Raw genomic sequence first — 19,987 nt, 5'->3', positions numbered from 1 at the left:
CACAGCCACATGCCACTTAAACAGATATCTATTTATTCCTTCATTAGGTATTCATTGAAAGGCTTTTCATTATACTCTCAAAATAACCCGTGTGATCCAGATACACAGTACAAGCTATAAGCTTGTGGCTTGGCTTTGTTTCAGTTCTCTGGTGTAACAAGTTTAATTTTCCTAATATCAAATGATAAAGCACAAGCAAGTAAGTTAATTATTCACACATTTTTTTTTCCTTTAAAAATACTTCCTAAAAAAAAATCATGCCTTGCATATACTGAGTTTGGCACGGGAACACTTTCTAACAGCTAGCTTTACAAAGAAAAACCCTCCCCTGCCACCCGCTGCAATTTTCAAACATGTTTGAGCTATCAGAGAGCAGCTGAAAGGAGATGAAATCAGACCACACACAGTATATAGCGATAGCTCATCAGTATGGCATCATATGCAAGAGATGTTTTCAACTCCATTTGGAACATGCATTGGCTCCTTCTGAACCATGGGCGCTGAAAGAGCTTCCCAGTCCTGGCTGTGAATGCACACCTGGTTGTTGCTCTAACTGCATGCTCAGATATGCAACATCCTGCACTCTAGCTCCTGCTGAAGAAGGTTTTGGTCACAGGGGTTGAAAGGGCCATAAAGTGTTTGGAGACAGAGACTGCAGGGCACACTGCAGATCACCTCTGCGGCACAGCTCAAATAGAGCCTTGAGGTTGTTGCAGACTAACTGGATGTCCGAGGGCTCTCCTTCACTCAGCATTGTTTGGTGCAATTCATGCTCCTTTGTATTATGTGGTGGGAAAGAGGTTGAGCAATGGCACATTCAGTACTACGAGGACTCCTTAAAGCCACACAGGTGCAAACAGCTGTCTTCTACTTTCACCGCCTACTTTGACCTTTGATTGACATGACAGAATCTAGAAGAGTTCAAAACCTTAGGTGGGTCACTGGTCTCCTTGGTCCTTCTGTTGCACGGTAATAAGTTGTAAGGAAACGAAGTTCACCTCACCTGGACAGTCTGCTTCCTGCACCTTGTGCATGTGCTTTGAGACAGCACAGTTCTAATCTGTTCATCACCCTACCCTACTAGTTCCCACTTTATTCTGCCCTGTAAGCCATTATGCCTTTTCCCAGTGGAAGTGTAGATCCTCACACTATGAATTTAATTCAACTGATCACAGATGTATCTCTATCAGGAATCCACAGACCCAAAGCGATCTGCAGAGTGTCGTAAGTACTGATCCACGCCGTTGAGACATGAACCAGGCTTGCTCACATCTCAAGCATCCCAGTTTCCTTCCAAAATAAACCCAGGCATGTGAGAATGGGAGGAACTAGGGAGATATCATAGTGTGTCACTTTAAGAGGATGCATCAAGTACTAGAATGAAGTAGCACACTGAAGTAATTCTGACCTTCTCTGCACTGGGTGTACATCCTGGAATGAGGCCTGAAGAGCAGTGCCCTAGTCTGACAGCATGAGCTCTACCTTAATTATCTTCTGCAGCCTCCTAGACACATGTTGCAAACCCCAAGTCAAAAAAGCCTTGCTCAAGACAACGTATCAGTAAGGCTTTCTGCATGTTACCAAAGTTTAAGACTTAAATCATAGGAAGCACATTTTTGAGCTTCACCTTCACTAAGTCTCTTAGCAGTAAACCTGATCTTAAGGAACATGTTGCAACATGTGGACACAGCCTCTCAGGAAAAACATAAAAAAACCCTTGGATTTGGGATAGTAGGGATTTTGCTCCTCACTGTGGATACTAAGTATTTGAATAGTAAACTGGCAGAACATTGCATTTCTCATAGAAGGTAATATTCCTTGACAAGGAGAGGACTGGCTACAGTCATTCTTTTCAGCTTTGCAAAATGTAATACCTGGTTAGTTCAACTCTCTTCTGAACAGAGGTTATAAAAAAAAAGGACATGTTTTATTTAAAAATCATACTTAGTTTAAGCTTCTGCTCTGAAAATGCTCCATCAAATAGATGACTTCAAAGATCCTGAACTGATTATAACCTTATTCCATGTGAAAGAACTCTGTAGTTAAGCACAGGATGCATTTCACAAAGAATACATAGTTGTACTCACATACCATATCTCTGTATGCATCATTGCTCTTTCTTACCTCTAAAAATACTGTTTATTCAACATAGCAAAAGCTGTTTCCTAATGCAGCACTTAGCTTATTTACTAGTGGTGCATCAGAAGCACAGTCCTTTCTAGTCTATTTAATACCAGCTGCACCTTGCTCTCTACACAGGTTTTCATTGTAGCAGAGCCATTTAATTGTATCTACTGTTTCTCAGCAGCAGGAACAAGACTATATCGCCATTTAGTCAAGTCTAGTGAGATTTTTTTATACAAATGGTGTTATTTCAGTTTATATCAAGGTAAGCTTGATAATAAAAACCAGCCCTCAGCACCCTTCATAATTTTCTTACATATTATGCTGCATGAATTAAGAAGTTTGAAGAAATAATATAATCTGGTTCAGTCGTTAATGCTATGGCTAAGGTTCACAATGCTTCAGCTGTGCTAAGTGTGCTTCTTTGGGAACACACTGTACTCTCCACCCACTCGGTCCTCTCCAATTCAGAATCTTTTCCTGTGAACATAATAACCTGAAAGACATTGTTGTGGGATGCTTTTCAGTCCTAGCACTGAAAATGGATGGCCTTGATCTTCTGTCTGAGAGAGGTTTTTAGTAAAGATGAAGACAACTTTGAGAAATGCAGCAAAGCAATTGATGAAAGTCAGACTTCACTATTCTCTAGTTAATTCTGTATTTATGGCACAAAGAAGAAACAATAATTAACAATCCATGAACTCTCTTCCATCTTTCAGAGGACATCAGCAAGATACAAATAAAACCACTATAGTAGCTCCTAAGCATTTTAAGGGACATTCTTTTATTTTAAAACCACCTTTTTTGGTTTTTTTTTGAGGTTTTGCTTGGTTTTGTTTTACCTTCCATGCTACCTATGTTCTATGATGCAGCATTCATTTTGCAGGCCAATGGAGACGCTGTAGGCAGATGTTCCACTAACTAGCAAAGAGGAATCGGGAAACTCTAAAGAAACTCCCTTCGAGCAGAATAAAACTGCAGACCCCCTAAACTGGAATAATTCAGATGTCAGTGTGTGGGCCCTGATTTCACCACGGGATAACTCCACTTCACCCCAAACCATTGAATAAGGCTATTACTGGACTACCTTGCAGTAAATCTAGATGTGCAGTACCTATTTACACCACCACACCACTTTATTTCCTTAGTATTTTATGACTGCAAGCTTATTTCACTTTGAAATGCACTCTAGTGTTTATATAAAGAGTCAGTTGAGCAGCTAGCATGCTATAAATTTGTACAAGTGTGCTAGCATAATTGTAACTTGATTTACTTTGCAAGACCTTTCCCATAAGAACAAGTCTTAAGATAAGAAACATCAAGATATTCCTTCCCGTCTGGGTATCCCCAGGGGCTTATAAAGAATAACCCTAAAATCTTCATTAAGAACTCCTTACTTAATTTAGAAATTTAGATAATTCTTACTTTTCTGGAGATTTTCCAGACCAATTTTGAGTGTTAAGTATTTGCTCACAAAAAAAACCAAAACCTATTACCTGTTTCTAAATATCATAAAATCATAGAATGGCTTAGGTTGAAAGTGACCTCAGAGATCATCTACTCCAACGTCCCCGACATGGGTAGGGACACCTCTCAATTAGATCCAGCTGTACAAGGCCCCATCCAGCCTGGCCCTGAACACTCTCAGGGAGGAGGCATCCACAACCAGTCTGGGCAGCCTGTTCCACAGTCCCACCACCCTCACACTGAAAAACAAAAACTTCTTCCTGAAATCCAGTCTAAATATCACAGTATCACCAAGGTTGGAAGAGACCTCACAGATCATCAAGTCCAACCCTTTACCACAGAGCTCAAGGCTAGACCATGGCACCAAGTGCCACGTCCAACCTTGCCTTGAACTGCCCCAGGGACGGCGACTCCACCACCTCCCCGGGCAGCCCATTCCAGTGTCCAATGACTCTCTCAGTGAAGAACTTTCTCCTCACCTCAAGCCTAAATCTCCCCTGGTGCAGCCTGAGGCTGTGTCCTCTTGCTCTGGCGCTGGCCACCTGAGAGAAGAGAGCAACCTCCTCCTGGCCACAACCACCCTTCAGGTAGTTGTATTATTCTGCCTTCTATAGGATGTAAAGTGAGGCACTCCCCATGTAATGAGTTCTGTATCTGTTTGCACTGGTTCTCTCTTCTCTTACCAATTAATTTTTTTCAAAACAGATGTAAAGAGAAACTACAAACAAGAAACACAGAGCTTCTGAAGCACCCAGCTCTGCTAAAGGTTTTGATCTTTCTGCAGAAAGCCTAAATAAATCAGCCTAATTTCTGAAGACTGTCAAATCTTGTAAAGACAGCAGATACGATATCCCTTTGGAAACAGCAGACACAATTATAGAAAAAAGTTTTCTTGGTTTTTTATGTCTTTTTTCCTTCTAATTTTTTCTTAAAATAAATATAATTATCCAATTAATAAATTAATTAACCAATGTGGGGGTCCACATTCTCTTGATCCAGGAAACTACAGGCCAGTCATCCTCACCTGCATCTCTAGAAAGATGGTGGAACAGATTATTCTGGATATCATCTCAAAGCATGTAGAGAAAAAGAAGGTTATCAGAAGTAGTCAATGAGAAGTCATGTCTGACTAATATGATAGCCTTCTGCGAGGGCTTGACTAGATGGGTAGACAATGGGAGAGCAGTGGACGTAGTCTGTCTTAACTTCAGCAAGGCTTCTGACACTGTCTCCCACAGCATCCTCATAGACAGGCTTAGGAATTGCGGCTTAAAAGAATGGACAGTGGGGTGGATTGAAACATGGCTGAAAGAGAAAGCTCAGAGTATTGTGGCCAGTGGCACAGTGTTTAGTTGGAGGTCTGTAAAAAGTGGTGTTCCTTGAGGTTCAGATCTGGGTCAATTCCTATTGGAATTGAGAGTACACTCCTGAAAGTGTACCCTCAGCAAGTTTGCTGATGACACAAAACTGGAAGGAGTGACTGATGCACCAGAAGGCTGCACTGCCATCCAGCATGACCTGTCTGGAGAGCTGGACAGAGAGTAACCTTATGAAGTTCAACAAGGGCAAGTGTAGGGTTCTTCACCTAGGGAGGAATAACTCCATGCACCAGTACAAGCTGGGGTCTGACCTCCTGGAAAACAGCTCTGTGGAAAAAGACCTGAGAGTTCTGGTGGACAACAGGATGATCATGAGGTAGCAACATGTCCTTGTGGCTAAGGTCAACAGAATCCTGGAGCGTATCAAGAGGAGTGTGTCAAGCAGATGAGGCTCCCCCTCCCCTATATTCTTGACCTGGTGAGGTCTCATCTGGACTACTGTGTTCAGATCTGGACTCTACAAAAAGGACAGGGAACTACTTGAGAGGGTATAACAAAGGGCTATGAAGATAATTAGGGGAGTACAACAGTACAACATCTGTCTTATGAAGAAAGGCTGAGGTACTTGGGGCTTTTTAGCTAAAGAAGAGAAGACTGAAGTAGAATCTTACCAAGTTTATAAACGTCAGAAGTAGGGGGCCACTCTTTTTTTAATGGTGCCCAGTGACAGGACAAAAGGCAACAGTCACAAACTTGAATGTAAGATGTCTCATCTAAACATGTGGAAATAGTTCTTTGAGGGTGGTGGAGCACTAGAACATGCTGCTCAGAGAGGTGGTGGATTCTCCATCTCTGGAGTCATTCAGAACCTGCCTGGTGCAACCTGCTCTTACGTGAACCTGCTCTGGCAGGAGTATTGGAACAGACAATCTCCAGATGTCCCTTCCAGCCACTATAATTCTGTGATTCGTGACTATATAGAAAAAGAGTAAGAAAGTTCCACTAAAAAAGAGCCCCCAAAGTATGAAAGACATTTCAAAAAAAAAGCACTTTTCTACAAGTAGAAAAAAAAAAGAATGCAGAGAGGAGGTCTTTCTCAGATTCTGTGATTAAGAAACTCTATTAGGCAAGAGAAAAATCACAGAGGTTTTCATCATCTGCCTTCACTCCCATAAAATTCTGTTATTCTTATGCTGTCTATATTTTTTCTTCACAGTCCTCTAAGGAAGGAGAAGGAATGCAAAGAATGAAAAATCCCAAAATTTCAGATTTGTGTGGTTGCATTCATGGAGATTCAATTCATGTTTTGTCAAAAGTTCCATACAATGGGTAGCTAAAAACCACACATCATAAGCCATAGGCAAGAGTGTGATTGATTCAGCAGCTGGAAAATAACTAGGACAATTGTCAGACCAAGAGCATCTGGTTGTAGCTATGTCATGCAACAACTTTAAGAAGCACAGTCAGCTTTAGGGCACCTATTACCTCTGAGATTAGCAGGCAGATTGGGGCATAGCCAGTTCCAAGAATTGTTAGAAGCTGACTACTAGCCTGAAGAGAAGAGCTATGGTATGTCAACGTAGTTTTACATACAGGGAAACAATTATTTTTAAAAATTATTTTATTTTTAGTGCTAACATTCTTTTGGGCTAGGAGGAAGTATTTATTGGAAGAGCAATTCTGGGAATTAAGCAGAGTACAGTCCAATGGGCAACCCACAAACGTCCAGCATACTTAGGAAAGGAACAATCATTCTTCCACAGAGAGCAGTCCATGACATACTTTGCACCTGAGTTAACACTCTGCAAATGAAGAATCTTTGAAGGAGACAACAGACCAGATTCAAGGTCACAAGTCACACAAACATGAGGTGGGAATTCTCTTCACCTGTATTTAGAATTCTGAACCACAGAAAAATGGCCATGTACCTGATAACAAGCATAGGTGCCTAAAACAAGTCTGATGAATTACATACCACAAATGCTTAATTCTCTTCTGTAACCAAAGAATCACTAGATGACTGTCTTCCACACAAACATAGAAGATGGTAAGAAGAATTCCTCCCCTAACAACAAGGTCTCCACAGGACCCAAATGGGCAATGTGAATTCCTGTAGTTTGATCCTGATAAGCACATAATCCATCACCAAAATACTGTATGTGACATCAACAGTGATGAATATTTGATAGGGCTCAATAGATCATGGAACTGTTGCTGAATACACTCACACTTTGCCTCACAGTCTTCACAAGTGTTCCTGGATTCCTTTTTGGTGCTAAGCTCTCATATAGCAGCACCCATGAGTAATATTTTGTATAACCTCCAGTTGGCCAAAATAGTCTGTCCCACACTAGTACCATTTATTGCCATCTATTATTCACACTTTCGTCACTTGCCTAAACTAAAACAATGCAATACTCCTGGGTTTAGTGCCATCAGCTTCACGAGAAACTTAGAGGTAATACAGAATTCTGGAGTAAAATGTTTTCTCCATCAAGTTAATGAAAATTTCCCCTTGTGCCTAATACTATCTTAAAAAAAAAAGTATTAAGTCTTGTTCAGGATTTCATTTTTTTTAGAGGCATTTGTTCTAACCTGCATAAGGTCCAGGTAAGCTGCTGTGATGAAAACCATAATTAACACATTCACATCTGATGCAAAACAGAACTTTCCCCGATAATCACAAAGCAATTTCACAGAGGCAATTCACATGGCTTTGCGAAAGAAATTTCCAAAGAAAATGACACTCCCACCATGAAATATACCAAACCTATCACAGTGTAGGACATGCCTTTTAATTAGCCCCTAAACCCAAAAGAATTGTGCACTGCATGTACAGGGTGAGCAAGAAGGGGAAACACCAAGCTACACATATGGAAAGCTACACGCAGTGCTTGATGAACTACTGGAAGGAATGACAAACTGGAAGGATGATGACAAGCACAGTACAATGATCCCTGTAAAACAGAAAAGAATGGGATAATTGCTAATACATGTGAAGAAGTTTTTGCAAAAAATTTGTGAAGGCTCTGCACAATCTGTTCATTGAGTAATTAGCAGATATGCAGCTGTACTAGATTATGCAGAAAAAAATGCTTTGAGAGAAAATGAAAGTTCCAAAGTGATTTTAGCCCTCAATCTGCCACCATAAGCATAACTTCTCTCTGCACTTGCATGGCTGAGCCCCAGAGTATAGGGCCTCTAGATGACTTCAGAGAAAAATTTCCCAGAACTTCTTAGCATGGGAAAAAAGTGTGTTACATCTTAGCTTTCTTCTGGATATAGCTGAATGGAGCTGTTCTGAACGAATTTTCACTCCCAGAATATATGCCTGAGGCAAACATCTGGCATGGAAAACTTGAACCAAATAGTTAAAGTTCTGTAAAACTACCCATAACCAACACCAGGATCTTATTATGAGAAGGGTAAAGCAACTGGAGTAACAGGCACTGCTACCCAGACACAGCAGAACAAGTAATTTAGGCCAAAGAGCTCAGAACAAGAACATTTCCATTCTGAGCTTTCTGCTTTCACAGTAGAAAATAACTTTCCATCTTCACCCTTGAATCTTGACCTGTGTACAACATTTTAAAATTAATTTTATCTAAAGCACTACTTTGAGTTTGACTTCAAGTAGCAAGAAAAATGAGATAAGCTAAGAATGACACAGATAATTTTTGAAATAGATAAGAAAAAAACAGATGCATTTACTTGGTTTTCTGGCATATATGGCAGACTTAGATCACTTGCCAAGTTAGAGATTATACAATTTTCTAATTCACAAAATCTTCAGCAAAATTTGAGGTGCAGAGCAGGATGGCACCAGTTGTAACATACGCTCCAAAACTTCAGAGGGGAATTCAGATACTCTGATATAAGACACAGAAAAGCAGCTGACAAAGCATTTGCAGGCACACAGCAGTGAAATGTTGATGTGCCTGCTAAAACCAGGATGAGCTGTGATAGACATTTTACTATATCCAAACAAGAAGATTTCAGCGTAAAAAATGTGAGACATTGTTAGAAAACCAGACTGGAGAATAGAGCAAATTAAGACCTGAGTGAAGAGTAGTTTTTATCATGTCGTTAATCCTGATTGTAAGGGCAGAAATCAATATAAATTATCACCATCTATATACAGAATGACAGAGAAAGACTATTTTTTTTCTGCAGAAGAGGGAAAAAAAAAGAGGAACAAAACAAACAGTGTATAAGCTACTGTGTATACATTCTGCATCAATTTAGAAACTGTATTTGACAGAAATATGATATTGATCGCATTTACATGAAAGTCCAAACACAGCCAAATGGGAAATAAATGAGTGAAAAAAAGAAACAATTTATGCATCTATTTGGTACTTCTGTTTGCTGTGAAATTCACTTTGCTGTCATGAACATTTTTACTATACTCTGAAATTGGAAGAGGAAAGTATGCTCAAATGTTAGAAATACATTGCATTTGAAAAAGGAAGATCTGAAACTCAATATTGAAGGTCAGGAGCCTTACTTTAGCCTACATATTAGAAGACAGTATCGAGCTCATAAAAATACCTTTTCTGTACTGTTTTAGTTGGCAGTACCATCATCATTCCTGTAAGGAACAGACTACACTCTGAAATTAGTATAAACAAGCAAACAATCAGTGGCAAGGAAGAAAAAATAAAAGAATGAGTGTCACAAGCAAAATTAGAGGTCTGGAAACATACTCCTAATTCTCTCTCCCTAACCCACACTGCAGAGGCAGGAAGTCACAGCTTTACCCTGTTTGAGGTCTTTCTGTAACACTGGAATAATAACACAATCCAAACACCTAGTTTTATGAAAAAGAGTGTCTTAAATGTAAGGTCTCAGTACTATTTTAAAGTAGGAGAAAAAAAGAAATATCCTCACATAATCCAAAACTTTAAAATAGCTTTTTAAAATTCTGAACCTCTAAAGCATTTTTCAGATTTTCCAGTCTATTTCAATTATTTCTATTATTCCATAACTTGTTTGTAAGATGAACTTCTATAATGTTTTTTGGGAAAACATTCTAATCATTGATCTTTATGAATTATGGAGATGAAGAAACTTGAGGGGTTTTTTTTGCAAGCACAATACTACAGCTATCAGTATTTTCCTGCATATGGAGAGAGGATGGTTTGGGGAGTTAAGATTTATAATGTCAAAAGTACCAACAACCAAGTAGTAAGTAACACAAACTAAAATCAAATCACAAAACAGGCAATCAGTTCATAACTTTAGATGGGTGATGAGAAGACACAGAGATGACAACTCTCACTATCTTGTGACAAAGAGATATGTTACAGTGTTTCAAGAATGTGATACTTGGGGGCATCCTATCAATTGCAGCATTCATACAGCACTGAAGATACCTTAGCATAAACACCTGTCACACAGGAGCACTTTAAAGAATCTGACAAAGAGAGGTTGGACTAGATGATCTTTAAAGATCCCTTACAACCCAGTGCATTCTATGAAAATATGCTATTAGATCGGGTTCTATTTCTTGTTAATATGAAAACCAGCAACTTTGTTTATATTTATTTCTCAGCACAAAATCGATAATTTCATTTGAAGTTTTTTGTCAGACACTAACCTGGTTTTAAGTTTAAAACCCACATTTTTCTAGCACGCCAAGTAACCGTGATACCAGCAGCACTATTCAACTTGCTTAAACTGGTCATGTGCTCAAGTGCTTTACTGTATCAGGAGCTTTACCTGTCTTGACAACACACTGTAGATGTTACAGAGCACTTTGATAAGATTGTCATTGATGGCTGAACGCAGCCATCAAATTATACTAATCAGAAAGCAGTGATTACACAATTTGGTGAGTGGATACATGCAATTGCTTGCTTTTATTCTTGATTTAAGAGTATTTACTCTATCCACTTCAGATTGCCCAAAGTACAACTGATAGATAGAAAATAAGATCATGAGCTCACCATTATCATCATGGGAGTACTCTATTCCAGAAACAGTGCATCTTCGGAAAACCATCTTGTTTTCAGTAAGTGTCCCAGTCTTGTCTGAAAAGATGAACTGCACCTGACCTAAGTCTTCTGTGATATTTAGAGCTCGGCACTGCAGCTGAGAGTCTGTTTCTTCATCATATAAATCTTTATCTTGGTGAATAAAGTATACCTGGCAGATTTTAACTATTTCAATGGATACATATAAAGAAATTGGAATCATAACCTAGAATACACAAAAAGAAAAAGAATTAGGAGAAAAGAGAAGCAAGGACACAATTAATTAGTAAAATCTAGTTAACTTTGTGCTGACTAGAACACTTACATTGAGCATCTACTATGAAGTTATTATCACATTTTAAAAGAATTTTTTACTCTGATAGTTGAGGAAAATACATGGTGAATTTCAAGGGCATAGTGCATTACTATGTCTAGGTGGGTGAGTATCAAAACTTGTATAGAAGTGTACCTTTTCTAGGCTAATAATGCAATCTTGAAACTAGCTGGGAAAAGAAAAGAAAAAAAATCCAAATCTATAACCCAAACCAGACAGTACAATTAGAATCCTGTAAATGTGAAAGAATGGGATAATATTTTCTGCACAAATTATAGAGACTGTTTATAAATTCATTGTGCAGGAATATAAGAAATGAGAAGTGTTAACCTCTCTGTGGGAACAATCTCTCTGGCCTTGGCTGTTGGACTGCAGATTATCTGAATGAAGAACACATTTTATAAATGCTGAAGAAGTAGATAGGAGAAGTTTTTCCAGAAAAAAAAATTGACTATTTCTTGAGGATTATCATAACTACCTAATTTGTACTTGAGTTTTTCTCTGCAGACATTTTTCAGGATAGAAATTTCTGATTGCATACATTATTTAGCTTGATGAATTAGCTTTCAGAGTCAAATTATAGCTGGTATATACGTGGCAAACGGAGTTGAAGGTTGGTAATCAAACAATTCTGTGTACGACTTTTAAAATTGGTATTATAGCCAATACTTGAGAGTAAAAAGTAATTTTACATCCTTTTAAATTTTTTTTAAGAAGTTGCTGCCTCAAGTAGCTCAACCTCCTCTAGTGTCCTACTGGGTGTACTTCCACATGTCCCAGCGACATGAATGTCTATTATTTAGCTTTCCGACACTTTCACCATTCAATGCATTTCTTTCCAGGACCAGAAAACTCTGTAAACAGAGTCTGTTATCTGGTTGAGATATGGAGTTGTTAAGAGCAGTATCTTTGGAAAGCAGCTCAAACAGTATGCAACTTCTGTTCACATGAGGACACTACTGCCAAAGTGGCACCCACAGTCTTTGCGGTGCTGTTCCACAGTGGGTGGATATGAAGCATAAAGCCTGTTTTTTTCCCAGCAGGGCCCACTGCAGCATCTCTCTTCCTACTTGTATAAAATAAAATACCTGAGTCTTCTGGGGAAGATTCTCAGACAAATACATTCTCCAATGACAAGTGTACTCTGACAGGTTACTGTATGCATTAGCTTGTTTATATCTCAAAGAAGTTATTTTTTTAACACTGAGTAGACCACTTCTTTTATTTCATTTAGCTTTCTAGTTATATGTGATCACATTGCCTCTAGTTAAAATCTAGTTTTGAAGGGATTAAGTGTTCCTTTTTTAGTGCTTTGTGGTAGAAGGGACACCACACATACTGTACATTCATAGAATCACAGAATATTTCAAGTTGGAAGGGACCCATAAGGATCACCGAGTCCAAGCCCCTACTCCTTGCAGGACTACCTAAAACTAAACCATATGACTAAGAGCATCATCCACATGTTCTTTATAGTGTTATTACAGCAAACTATGAACAAAGGTGACAGCATGTACAACTTGATTACCTGGAAAACTATGATCACTGTTAGAAATAAATATACTGAAGCTAAAACAGGAGACAAATATTTGCCATCAGGCCCTGGAACATCAAAAATCGGTTTCTTCTTCTCACCATATTGCCATACCCATAGACCATGACCTGCAGAAGAGTTGAAAGAGAGAAAAACACAAATTACCTCCAAGAAAAAATGCTTATGATATGATTTTTTTCTTAGATTTGACTTACATAAGAAAGTGGTATTTGTTTTCAACTATTCTGCATGACATCTGAGAAAACCCCCCAAACTATCTTTCCTTTTCTGCTCTGGGATTTGAGAAAGGAGATGGTCCATCCTTCAGGAGAGAATGCAATGATTGCTTCACATATCTAAATAAACTAAGTTGGCTAATATAAATGAGTACTTTAGGCTGTTTTTGTAATCAGCAGAGAAAATCAGACTTCTTCAGAAAGTTATTTATTTTATTGATATTTGATGTGCACTAGGTATATCAGTAGGCAGCCATCACTAAACTAGTTTCAGCTGGACAAAAGACAGAAAATACTTTAACTTTACTGTGTGAATCTTACACATCACATCCACAGAACTACTGAAACAAGAGTATCAGTGTAGTCAACATCATGGAAACTGAGGAACTCAGAAGAAAAATATATGCTTGCTTGAAATGGTTTTGGGTTTTTTTGTTGGCTTGGGTTTGGGCTTCTTTGTTTGCTTGGCTGGCCTTTTTTTTGGAGGGGGATGGGTTTTTCTGATGTTTTTTCATCGATTGTGATAACTAAATAATGTGGTGGTTATTGTTGTTACTGTTATTACATTCTTGTAAAAGAAAGTTGCCTTTTTAAGTACAATGCTAGGATTTGCAGTCTTAAAGACCTTAAACGGCATGCTGGATGTTTTTGAAGTTAAAAAGAAGGAAGAACTGGCCCATGGTAAGAAACATTAAAACTATATTCACTGTATGTCAGAAATCAGGAAGAAAAAGGACAAAGGTTTGCTTTAAAAGTAACCTTTTGTAAGCCACATCTGACAAAATCCTTTACATCTTGATACACCTTGAACTTTTGAAAAATAAAATCTACACTTAAGTCAAGTGAGCAAATTATTTTCTCCTTGGTACACATTATGAGACTACCACCATTCTGACTTCTTTACTGATGTCTGTATTTTTATTCTTGATAGCAAAAATCAGAAGTTTCACACTGAGAATGACCTACATGAAGAACTGTCCTACAAATATCCTCAGATTTTCAGAAGAGTTAGTTAAATGTCATGGTCCCAATTACACTTTCTCAACAGGAGGTACAAAATTTGTCCGACTCTCATAGATCTAGCGTGTCACATCTTGAAGCACCAGACACCTCTACTTTTCAAGGGGTTCAGCAAATTTCTTTCCAGCTGTACTTGGTTACCACCTGCAGCAGTTTGCTCTGGCCTCCTGCTGGTGGCTTCTAGCCTTGTAGCAGAAGTGACAGAATTTAAGGCCTGCCTTTCACAACGGAGGGAGTCACCTGCTCTGCGCCATCTCCTCTCATCCACATCCACGCATCTCAGGAGCTGCAGCTGAACTGAAGCCACTATTACACACATCCTACTGCTGCCGCCCTGGGGGCAACACCTTGGCTAGCGTCAGAGGGAACAGTACAGGCAGTAACTCACTGCAATTAAACCTGCCACAGCACTTTAGCCTGAAGACTGGACTCCCCAACACTGAGACACTATGAAAGGGTGTCATGAACTCAGTGGAAGCAAATATACCGGCTGAGTTACAGCTGCAAAAACTGATCTTTAAGCAGCATTTAACAATACCTGTCAAAAGGCTCACAGAGATGCCTTAAAATGGTGTAAGATTGTTATTAAACTACACTGTGGTTGTCAAGAAACATTCTGGTGTTTATGTTGTATGAGTCACACATAAACATCAAGGATATGGAAATTGATATGCCATAGATAAAAAATCATCTTGAGTGCCAAACATAAAACTCTATTCTTTCTTGCAAATTAATAGAAAAAAGCCCGAAGAGTATTTATCTGAACTTCAGCAATTCCTTAAACTTTTCCTGAAGTCTACAGAGTCTTCTACTTGGATTCATGCAGATTTAGACCTTAATTTATTTCTTCCAGGTTAAAGCTGCAGCCTTAGGGACAGTGCATCGATGCTGTAAAACGTGCCCTTGATTTAATAAATAATACTGGGGAACAGCACTGTGCTGCTTATGCTTATTCAATGCTCACAAATTACTTTGTCAACTGATTAATGGCAGGTCACACTCTATCACCTATAATTCTGAGAGAGCTGCTTATAAAGTGGCTACTTTTGTGCTTAATATTTTTGGATGCTATCAAGGATAGTAAAAATCTAAACCTCTGTAATCTATACATATATATATCAAGATATCTTGATTTCAAAGAAAACACGACAAAAAATAGATGCTGTAGAGGGAGCTTTATGGATTTAATGTATTGACAGATATGTATGTTTTTGATAAAGCTAAGTACACAAATCCCAAGAGAGTTTGATACTTAAGTTTCTGCTTTTAAAGAGCACTTACCAATGGCAGAAAAAAGACACATGACTAGAAGTATGAGGACACACCAAAGGACATCAGCATTCATCTGTCTCTCAAGCTTACTGCGTTTGTAACGGGGTCCATTATTATTTAACAAAGCTTTGGTCTCATGGCCTGCAGAGACAATTACATCAAATGATGTCATATGGATTTTTGTTATAAAGGAAACTACAAAAAGCCAATATGCTTCATCAGACAGAAAACCAGCTTTTACCTGCATAGATTACTATTCCTGCAACCTCTTCTGTATTTCTAATAGTACATCCACGCAACAAAAGATTTTCTTTGAACAGTCCATCCTTTTTTCCGCTTTTATGTACGCTGCAAAAAATGTAAAACCAGAACAAAACAGAGCATGTCAAAACATTAAGCTTGGTAAATCATACTACTCTGTAACACAACAAGCCCAGGAAACGTGCTCAGAGCTGAAGACATTTTTGTTAACACGATGGTGTAGCATTTCCTTAGATCTTCCTCCCGGGAATATTTTCTGGCAGACTTTGAAAACTGGGAATTCCTACCCAAAAATCTCGGATATGCAGCAGCCCAGTGGGAGCAGTACCAGTTGCTGTTGAATATTTAAATGTACTGGACAAATGCTCACTAGATATATGCAAGCCAAGTCTATTGCATATGTGCAGCCTATCTAATGCTTTGAAAATGCACTGGGCTTTCTGTGCATCTGAAAATTGACTGCACAACCACAGTTAATTCACCTAACGGCAGATGTGTAGTGTGTGTGATTAACCCACATGTGTGATTAATTCATATGTACTTGTCAAAGAAAACCTTGAAAGAAACATGTTGAAACTGAGAAGACACTGTGTTTTGGAAACAGTGATGGATACTAAGGAAGGTGTGCCAGGGATAATATGCACCAGCTCACTGGAAAAGAAAAGACAAAAAATCCACTTGTTCATCAGTGACAAGAAGAGAAATTCCTTTTGGAAGCGTCTCATTGCCTCTCCAAGACAGACAAAATGACTTGTACTCTGATGGTTCTTGTTGACCAGCAACAAAACACATGAAGAAAATGGAACAAAGTAATATTTCCACCTTAACTTATTGTCTATTGTAGCATGGACTGAGTCAAATTTCATCTGACAGAGAAATAAGAAAACAGCCTTATGAAAACTGAACAGGCACCAGGGAAATGTTAAAAAATAATAATTAGAAAACAGTGTTAGAATGTTTTATCAGATAAAGACGATAAACCAAATAATATTTTCAGGCTTTCTATAAATGAGTAACAATACAGTTTAATCAACTGCAGTATCAACAGCAGTGTGCCCAGGTGGCCAAAAAGGCCAATGGCATCCTGGCCCGTATCAGGAATAGTGTGACTAGCAGGACCAGGCAAGTCATTCTGCTCCTGTACCCAGCACTGGTTAGGCCACATCTTGAGCACTGTGTCCAGTTCTGGGCCCCTCAATTTAAGAGAGATGTTGACGTGCCTGAACATGTCCAGAGAAGGGCAACAAGGCTGCTGAGGGGGCTGGAGCGCAGCCCTATGAGGAGTGCCTGAGGGAGCCAGGGTTGTTCAGCCTAGAAAAAAGGAGGCTCAGGAGAGACCTTATTGCTCTCTACAACTACCTGAAAGGAGGTTGTAGCCAGGCAGGGGTTGGTCTCTTCTCCCAGGCACTCAGTGACAGAACAAGAGACTGGAACTAGATGATCATTCATGTCCCTTCCAACCTAAACCATTCTATGAGTCTATAAGGCAATTGGGAACTGATGATAAAAGAAAAAAAGGCATACATAAAGGTCTAGCTGAAAAAAAACAGAGTCAAGGTAAAACTGATCACTTTGATAACAAACCTGCTAAGTTTGCTACTATTGTATGTCCATGTGGAAAGATGGGCTTAGATCCCATTTCTAGCTCTTCAGTGCTACAAATTTTAAGCTTGCTATGGGGGCTGAATAGTCCATTTCCCCCCTTTCTGGATTCAGGCTAGTATAGTTTTGGAGGCAAAGAAGGGAATTCTGTCAGTAATTTAACAAGTGGCTGGCTGAAGCTGCTCAGATACCTGGAACACATAGGCTGCCCACAAGAAAACCTACTGGTTAGTGCAGGTGCAATGCTCTTTTTCTCTGCAGTTTCTCAATGCAGGTTATACTGCAAATATGCAGATTCTAAACATCTAAAATACACATACACCACAAATTAGGAGAAACAGGCAGATGCAGTTAGCTATTACTTTGCTACAGTATCCTGAAAGTGTTCCTGTATCAGTAACTCTCCTGGTTTAACACAGCAAAGAACAGCTCATGTTGCAACTCATTTCAGCCTTTTATTGTATTTTTTTTCTTATTACATGTTTACCAATACTAAAAAACAAAAGTAGCAAAAACTGTACTCAAGAGAGTATCTTCTTACACCCTGGATTCTTAAGTGTCTCACAAAGCAAATGGTAGAGCTGGTATTACTTTCCGAGGCTTGACATGCTCAAAGAAATAATCTTAAATATCATCTCAGTGCACACCATCATGAGGATCTTTTGGACTACCAATTCTGACAAAACTTAGTCTAGGTGGTTGTTTTTGAGGATTTTATTTTTCTTCCAGGAGAGGTGGTGTCACTACAGGACATTAAGGAGACACTACAGTATAGGTGTATATACCTTCTTTTCCTGAAAAAAAACCCACCAACCTTTACATGATTTTAGATTAATTTGGTTTTGTTATCTTATGACAAACTTTGCAATAGAAATCCACATGTATTTTCATATTAGCATTATTATAATTCCTTGATAGACTTATTTTGGTATGATCTGATAAAGTTTTCTTTTCTTGTCTAATAATAACATCTTTATGTTCAGAGAAAAGCTGAAAAGCCAGAACACCAACTATGACTCCTTCTCCCTTGCTTATATACATACAAAAAGCTAGAAACAAGATTTCAAAGCTAGTTTTGTTGGTTTTGGAACTTGTCCTGGAATTTTTAAATGTTTGCCACACATAAGCTATACTTAATCTGCCCAGACCCATACAAGCAGGGGATGAGTCAAGAAGATTTCTTATAAGAGGGAAATAAAAATAAGGAAACATGCTTAGGATATCTGGGGGTGCAGTAACTGCAAAACAATGTTAAAGCAAGCACATGAGTGGAATCAGGAGTCTGCCTGTTCTCTCCTGTATACCCAGAATGTGTTCAATGCAGATTGTGCCAATATAACCAAAGAAGCTGGATAGGACTGGGTGATAGGTTGGACTGGATGACCTTGGAGGTCTCTTCCAACCTAACTGATTCTATGAAGTCATGTGTAGTAATGTGTACACTACACTCCTGCAGATATAAATAGAACCAGGCCCATCTCAATGCATTTTGCACTATTTTTATGATTTTATTTTACTATCATGTTTCACTTTGCACTGGCCTGCCTGTGCTAAATTGGTTACCTATAGGGATCACGTTTCAAAATAATTATTGGCAGTAGAATTTTTACATGTTTACAACACACACACATACACACAAATATTTCTATTCTCTGAAAGGTTTTTCAACACGGACATTAGAGACAAAGAGCTCTTCATGGTTCAAAAACAACCAACAAAACAAACAAAAGAGTCATAATCAAAAGTGGAAACCTACTAAATGGTCATATCTTCAAGCAAATTTTGACAGCAATGACTCGGCAACTCTTTCCCATACAGATCTCTTGAAAATCTATATTGAACAACAGTCATCCAAAAGGTAATATCATGTTTTCTGCTACATAATTCAAATAGCTTTTTAACTTACGTGCCTAGGTTCACACAGATGAAGTGTGCTAGAAAAGCTGCCAAACATTTCAGTTCCATATCTGGAAATAACATTTCTGCAGTAGACCAGGCTTTCTATTCATCTAGACAGCTATACGATCTCATGCAGGAAGTCTAACATGAAACTTATCTTTCAATGAACTGTAGGGCTTTGTTCTGCTAAGTAACAGAAAACATTTCCCCATGATGCAACTTGATGCAGCTTCAAAAAAACTTGACCTGATTTACACCAGTTGACAGTACATCTTACACAATATATGACATCTGAGAGTAGTAATTGAGGTGGTAAAGAGCATCACCATAAAAAACTCCCCAAGCTCCAGCAATTTGTGCCATTCATGTAATTCAACACTGCTTATCACTCCAAATCAATATGGGTTATAAATCATTGTACTCTAAAGATAATCCGTGTCTGCTTAACTCTGTTCATTAAAATTTAGACAAATATTAAATATCCCAGGCTCTCATTTTCAGTGTGGTTACAGACTGGAAAAATATATCATGCCAGAGTACATTTCCTAAGTCACCACTATCAACAAGCCCACACATTACAGTCCTGGTTATGTTAGAGGCAAAGTACTTTGCACACAGTAAAACATTTGATTCTGAGCAGAACTGATTGGCCAGAGATGAGCACCCTATTAATACAGTTCTGTTTGTTTAGAATTAAGTCAAGTGGCCACAGATGACTCTGTGTGGTAATACACAACCACAACCATCAATCAAGTCAACTGTTTTATTCTGTCTGAAAGAGACAAAAGGAATACTGCCATGGCTGGGGAAATAATTGTGTCTTCTGATTTTCTTCAATCACACATATCAAAAGAAACGTCAAACAGACCCATCTTCGTAAAAGCAGTGTAAAACAGATTGTGTTTGTTTGTTGGCTGTCTTGGATCCATTTTTTATTTCCTCTC

General features: G+C 38.6%; 1 protein-coding gene across 2 annotated transcripts in view; it reads right to left on the bottom strand.

Annotated features, from left to right (window-relative positions):
- Window positions 1-19,987, bottom strand: part of ATP10A (ATPase phospholipid transporting 10A (putative)) — a 108,733-nt gene that overhangs the window by 30,840 nt on the left and 57,906 nt on the right. For both annotated transcript variants that reach the window (XM_064143524.1, XM_064143525.1), the window contains exons 4-7: window positions 15,523-15,629; window positions 15,291-15,422; window positions 12,748-12,881; window positions 10,859-11,111 (exon numbers count right to left, since the gene is read on the bottom strand). In XM_064143524.1, coding sequence (XP_063999594.1) covers window positions 10,859-11,111; window positions 12,748-12,881; window positions 15,291-15,422; window positions 15,523-15,629 — 626 coding nt within the window. The remainder of the gene's footprint in view (window positions 1-10,858; window positions 11,112-12,747; window positions 12,882-15,290; window positions 15,423-15,522; window positions 15,630-19,987) is intronic.

Source organism: Pogoniulus pusillus, chromosome 5 (genome assembly GCF_015220805.1).
Source record: "Pogoniulus pusillus isolate bPogPus1 chromosome 5, bPogPus1.pri, whole genome shotgun sequence".
NCBI classification, from domain to species: Eukaryota; Metazoa; Chordata; class Aves; order Piciformes; family Lybiidae; genus Pogoniulus; species Pogoniulus pusillus.
Note: the sequence above shows the minus strand (reverse complement) of the source record. Positions and strands in the feature narration are given on the sequence as shown.